The sequence below is a fragment of the Salvelinus fontinalis genome, chromosome 8 (assembly GCF_029448725.1).
Source record: "Salvelinus fontinalis isolate EN_2023a chromosome 8, ASM2944872v1, whole genome shotgun sequence".
In the NCBI taxonomy this organism is placed as follows: domain Eukaryota; kingdom Metazoa; phylum Chordata; class Actinopteri; order Salmoniformes; family Salmonidae; genus Salvelinus; species Salvelinus fontinalis.
The window spans coordinates 24,999,446-25,005,812 of NC_074672.1; the positions used below are offsets into that span (position 1 = coordinate 24,999,446).

Sequence of the window (6,367 nt, forward strand, 5' to 3'; positions counted from 1 at the left end):
TATTTGCCGGCTGCAGTCTGGTTTTCTACCCTTCTCCTGAAGTGTGCACTGAAGTACTTTTTATAGATTTAAAATAAATGGTCTGGTTTAAGAAATATGGTGGAAACTAAGTCACTCTGGAGAAGATGATCTGCTTAATGACCAAAATGTAACTCCATTCAGGCATACTTGCACCAATCCAGTACTTCTAAATGCATGAGGGGAGTTGCATGAGGGGAGTGACCAAGTGCATGGTTCTGGCTGAAGGGTAGAGAATTGGTACGGAACACTTGTCTGTCTTTACAGGGAGGGAAGATCCCTATCCGATGGACCGCCCCGGAAGCCATTCAGTACAGGAAGTTCACCTCCTCCAGTGATGGGTGGAGCTACGGCATCGTAATGTGGGAGGTGATGTCATACGGAGAGAGGCCCTACTGGGACATGAGTAATCAAGATGTGAGTATCCAGGAGGAGTCATTATCATCATCGTTTCACCTACAATATTTACTCCTAAAGCAGATTGTTGCAGTCATTTGGAGAAAACAGAGAGAAAAGGGGGGAGGCAGCAATTGAGACATAGAGACACATTTAGAGAGAGGTAGACTGAGACAGTCTCACTATACATTTGATTCAGGCTGTATTAAAACCACATGGGAAGACCAACAATTTAGGCCAAGGCCTCTTAATTTTCATATCAATCTGTGCCAATGCCCTGTAGGTGATCAATGCCATAGAGCAGGACTACCGGTTGCCCCCGCCCATGGACTGTCCTAGTGCCCTGCACCAGCTCATGCTGGACTGCTGGCAGAAGGACCGCAACAACCGGCCCAAGTTCAGCCAGATTGTCAACAACCTGGACAAGATGATCCGCAACCCCAACAGTCTGAAGGCCATGACGCCGCTGTCATCAAGGTAAGGCACTCACGGGCTGTGTCTCAGTCATCTTAAATAGTTTCCATCCTTTCCTCATCTCCTTTCCACAATGCCGACCACACATTTTAGTGGACTCTCCAGTCCAGTCCAAAGGACTTAAGGAAAGGAAGCTGTAAAGTACAGACTCATGCACTGTTTCATCTGAGGCTCTTTGATTCACTGTTTCTTTCTCTTTACTCCTTTGTTTGGGTTCTCACTGGGTTCTCAATGGATTTGTTTGGGTTCTGACTGGGTCCAATGGATTTGTTTGGGTTCTCACTGGGTTCTCAATGGATTTGTTTGGGTTCTTAATGGGTTGTCATTGGGTTTGTTTGGGTTCTCACCGGGTTCCTCTCCTGTTTCTAGTGTTCACCTACCTCTGCTAGACCGCAGCACGCCTGACTTCTCCAGCTTCAGCACCGTGGATGAGTGGCTGGATGCCATCAGGATGGGCCAGTACAAGGAGAACTTTGCCAATGAGGAGTTCACCAGCTTCGATGTTGTCTCCCAAATGACCACAGAGTAAGTTAACATCCCCAGACACCCTCCCCCTGCTAAATGTGTCCTAGAGTGTGTTGAATGTGTTTTAGACTAATCTTAATGTGTCATAGATTGTGCTAAATGTGTAGTAGACCTAGACTGTGTTAAAACTGTTCTAGACTGTGCTAACTGTGCTAAATCTGGCCTCACAGCCAGCAGCATACCACCCTGCATACCACTGCTGGCTTGCTTCTGAAGCTAAGCAGCGTTGGTCCTGGTGAGTCCCTGGATGGGAGACCAGATGCTGCTGGCAGTGGTGTTGGAGGGCCAGTAGGAGGCCCTCTTTCCTCTGGTCTAAAAAATATCCCAATTCCCCAGGGCAGTGATTGGGGACAATGCCCTGTGTAGGGTGCTGTCTTTCGGATGGGATGTTAAACGGTTGTCCTGACTCTCTGAGGTCATGGCACTTATCGTAAGAGTAGGGGTGTTAACCCCGGTGTCCTGGCTAAATTCCCAATCCAGTCCACAAACCATCATGGTCACCTAATAATCCCCAGTTTACAATTGGCTCATTCATCCCCCTCCTCTCCCCTGTAACTATTCCCCAGGTCGTTGCTGTAAATGAGAATGTGTTCTCAGTCAACTTACCTGGTAAAATAACGGATAAATTAAAAAAATATTAAAAAAATAGACTGTGCTAAATGTGTCATAGACTGCTGTGTTGCTGACTGCTTTCTCTCTCTCTACAGGGACATCCTCCGAGTAGGAGTGACGCTAGCAGGCCACCAAAAGAAGATCCTGAACAGTGTCCAGTCCATGCGGGCCCAGATGAACCAGATCACCTCTGTGGAGGTCTGACCTCTGACATCTAGACAGGGAGGACACCAGACTATACTGGACCCCCAGCCTGGTCTCCCTGTCAGACTGTGACCCTCCACCCCCATCAGACCCCTTTCTCTAGACCATCCTCCCATGAGTTCAGTCTACAGCCCGTACTGTACGATCAGTCTGGTCAGTTTGCAGCCGTGCTCAGTCCACAACCACCACCCCTCTCGTATGTTAAGTCTGTCTCTAGTGCTGAGCCTACGACTGTGTCCAGACTGTGTCCGGTCTCCAACTGCAGCCTGTCTGTGTTGAGTGCACAGCTGCAGCCCCTCAATCTGTTTGTAGTAGGATACTGTTTACAGTCTATTAGTTGGATATGATTTCTACTAGTCCCCAGACTGAAACTCAACAACAAGACTGCCCTTTAAAAGGGCTATTAAGAGAAGGTTGGGACCAGACTTCATAGGACTTTACTCTCATCTTTCACAGTGAGGTTCTGAGGGTATCAGCGACTCCAACAATATGACCAGTACTCTGAACGGAGTGGATGGAAAAATGGCAGACTACAATACAGTTCCACAGTTCCATTTATGGATGTAAAATGAAATTACTCATCTTCTGGAAGAATCAGACTCAGCGTTCTTGTGAATAATTCTCTCTTTTGACAGTTAGAAAATTGTGGCGATTATATTTCTGTTTGCTACCTACAGTACCTACACTTCTAATCTCTTGAAAATACGTTTTGAAAGTTTTTTAAAAACCTTTGAACATACTACTTTCAACAGCCCAAAATAACCATAATATAAATGTAATGTTCTGTGCATGTCATTGTCTGTTACATATCAGATGCACTTGACTCTCTGCCTGCAGACTATGCGCTGCACATAAGGCCCCATGGTTGCTAGGGTTCTCAGTCGGGGTCTCAACTTACTGTGGAGAGTTAGAAAAGTAGATTACACAAGGTGCAATTTCGGAATTTGGTTGTGCATCAGCAATTCCAAAATTATTGGGATATTAAAAAATAAAAAATAAAAATGTTGTTTTAGCTCTATACTCCAGCACGTTGGATTTGAAATGATACAATGCAACGATAAAGTGCAGACTGTCAACTTTATTTTGAGGGTATTTTCATCCATATCAGGTGAACCGTTTAGAAATGACATCCCTTTTTCTACATAGTCCTCCCCCCATTTTAGGGGACCAAAAGTATTGGGAGATATTCACCTATATGTTTATTAAAGCATTTGCTATTTGTTTTGGTTGTGTTTCAGATTAATTTGTGCCCAATAGAAATTTATGGTAAATATTGTATTGTGTCATTTTGGAGTCGCTTTTATTGTAAATAAGAATAGAATATGTTTCTAAACACTTCTACATTAATGTGGAGGCTACCATGATTATAGATAGTCCTGAATGAATTGTGACTAATGATGAGTGAGAAAGTTACAGAAGCATAAATATATCTTTCTTCGAAAAATGCTAACCTCCCATGTTATATGAAATGATAAGAGGTTAGCATGTCTTGAGGGTATGATATTTGTGCATCTAACTTTCTCACTCATGATTCATTCAGGACTATCAATAATCATTGTATCATCCACATTAATGTAGAAGTGTTGAGAAACATATGAAACATACCCTCAAATTAAAGCTGACAGTCTGCACTTTAACCTCATAGTCATTGTATCATTTCATATTCAAAAGGTTGGAGTACAGAGACAAAACAACAACAAAAATGTGTCAGTGTCACAATATTTTGGAGGTCACTATATTGTCAGTCAGTGACAGTCACTCAATTAGCCCATGTCAGCTAACCAAATATTGTTTAGGGTCCCCAAAAGCCTAGGGGCTCTCAGTTGTTTCTCTCTCTTCTGGGAATCACAGGTTGCCATAGCCACTGAACCATGTCGGTCATTTTCACTGTTTTGGAGTTCTTCTCCGTGCAATCTTTGCTTCAGTGACTCAGTGAGTATTTTTTTTATGTTTCTATGTGCACCTTAATGATGAAGTAGGATGGGCGCTACCATGAATTCTTCCATTACAAAAGTGTTGTGTGCAAAGTTTAGATTACGCTTTCCTTTTGCCCTCCGCTATGTTTAAAGGATCTCATGTGAATACCAATATACTTTGGTCCTGTCATGAAAAAGCACTTGTCCTCCCCTTTATGGTACATACAAAATGCCTGCCTTAGGTTATGCAGCCAGGTGTTCTATACTGTACTTAAACAAAATGGCAGCCTCTGAAGCTCCACAGGTGGGAAATGATCAGAAAAGGAGCCTGATGGTATTTAAAAGACTTCACAGAACACTGTGCTCATTTGGTTTGTTTTTAACTAGTTTTTGTTTTTTGTTTTTATACTGCCACATATGATCACCTTTGATAGTATGGAGCTGTGAATTGTCATGTAATCTGGGGTCATACACTGCCTGCTTCTTGACATGTATATACTGTTTCCGTTACTATTTAAAAAGCTAGAACACGTGTTTATGAATCGTCTCAGAGAAAAGTGGGGACTTTTTAAAGAAATGGATGAAAGATTTTTAAAAAGGCGGGCTTCAGTTTTTGTTGTACTGAGAGGTAGGGTATACGTCTTCCTCCTATTGTGCCAGCACAAATCACAACAAGTTTACACGTTGATACTCCGTCCATAGCGTACTGAACTTGAGGTTCAGGGATCAGCAGGAAAACGTTTTAAATGTTTTTGAAAAGAGTGTTGTTCTAAGCAGCCAAAACATACTAGACAAGTAAAACCAGGATATTGCAACCTCTGCTCCTTGAGTGCTACAGTGTCTGCATGCTTCCATTGTCTCAGCACTTCATGGATAAATCACAATCAGCCATTCCATAGGGCATCTCACATAGCATTTAATAGTTATAAATAAGGTACTAATTAGGAGACACCTCAATGAGACAACAGTGTTATTAAAATGTTATACTACTGCTACCCAACCAACAAACTCTGCTTTTCTGGGGAAAAGAGACACTCCCCACTTCAATAAATAGGGATATGTTCTTCCAAATACTGCAGTTCTTTACAGATACATTGTCCTCTTATTATGTATTATCTGTTGTTTAGCATAGCTTCTCATCAAGGTACAGCTTGTGCGTTAATGTGTTGGAAGCTTTGCTATTTGACCATATAGGATAGCCCCAGACACTCATTTACTTTGTTTTTATAGGCCTAGCATAACAAGTGGGGAGGCAATGTACTATACACAATCTGAATTTTGTGAATGAAGGAAGACTGTCAAATCAAACAAATCTTTATTTGTTTATTTTTTGCTTCTGTCAACAAATACACTCAGAAAGAGCCTGCCATCTCTGAGTGTGTGCCATTTGCTAACAAAAGAAACCAAAATGAACGCTTCTACTGTAACCTCAAGTCAATATAGTTGTGCCCTCTCTATATGACCACATTTAAGTTTGTCATTCTCTGTGTGTAAAAATAACTCTCATTCCCTATGCTGGTCCCATGTTAAAACTGTCCTGTTACTATACCTCTATACCGTTATAGTACCTTTTTCACATTCTTTCACTTTTGTCCTCCGTCCTTGGTCTACCAACCCCCCCTCCCCGTCCAGTCCTAACCACTGTGATTGCATTGGGACGTTTTGTTTTCTGTATAAATGTACATTGACTGTAACCCTGTGAAGGATGTAACAATTTTAATTATTTGTAATACTGTTATTTGTCTATTTTATTTATAAAAAAAGACAAAACAAAAGAAAACAACATCTACAACAACAAACTGAAAGCCGGTACAACTGTTTCAATAATAATAATAATAAAATGTTGGTTACATTCCGTCTCAAAGTACTTTTATTGTCTTCAAAAACTTTTCCCCTTATCTTGCATTACATTTATATTTAATCAAATAAAGATCTTATCCCTTACTATTTTCTATATTTGACCATGTCTTCTACTTGTGTGTTATCTCCACTGTAAAATAACTGGTCCTGAGACTGTAAAGAACACATTGAACACAAGAGGGAAGTAGAGACCACTCTAGGATATTTGTCCAACAATGTCAACAGTCAAGTTGCTTGTCTGTTTGTTTTTGCATTGGTGAGCATTTGCCAATGCAAAAATTACATTTCCAAATACAAGAATTAGAAGGCTTGATTCGAAGTTGTACATCAACAGTTTTCTTTCACTCACTGGGTCATTGTGT

At 41.4% G+C, this 6,367-nt stretch overlaps 1 protein-coding gene across 4 annotated transcripts in view; it reads left to right on the forward strand.

Moving 5' to 3' along the window:
- Nucleotides 1-5,997, forward strand: part of LOC129860945 (ephrin type-B receptor 2-like) — a 74,435-nt gene extending 68,438 nt beyond the window's left edge. For all 4 annotated transcript variants that reach the window (XM_055931903.1, XM_055931901.1, XM_055931904.1 and 1 more), the window contains 4 exons: nucleotides 286-435; nucleotides 698-891; nucleotides 1,258-1,413; nucleotides 2,121-5,997. In XM_055931903.1, the coding sequence (XP_055787878.1) occupies nucleotides 286-435; nucleotides 698-891; nucleotides 1,258-1,413; nucleotides 2,121-2,229 (609 nt within the window). In that variant the 3' untranslated portion in view covers nucleotides 2,230-5,997. The remainder of the gene's footprint in view (nucleotides 1-285; nucleotides 436-697; nucleotides 892-1,257; nucleotides 1,414-2,120) is intronic.
- Nucleotides 5,998-6,367: the final 370 nt, after the last annotated feature.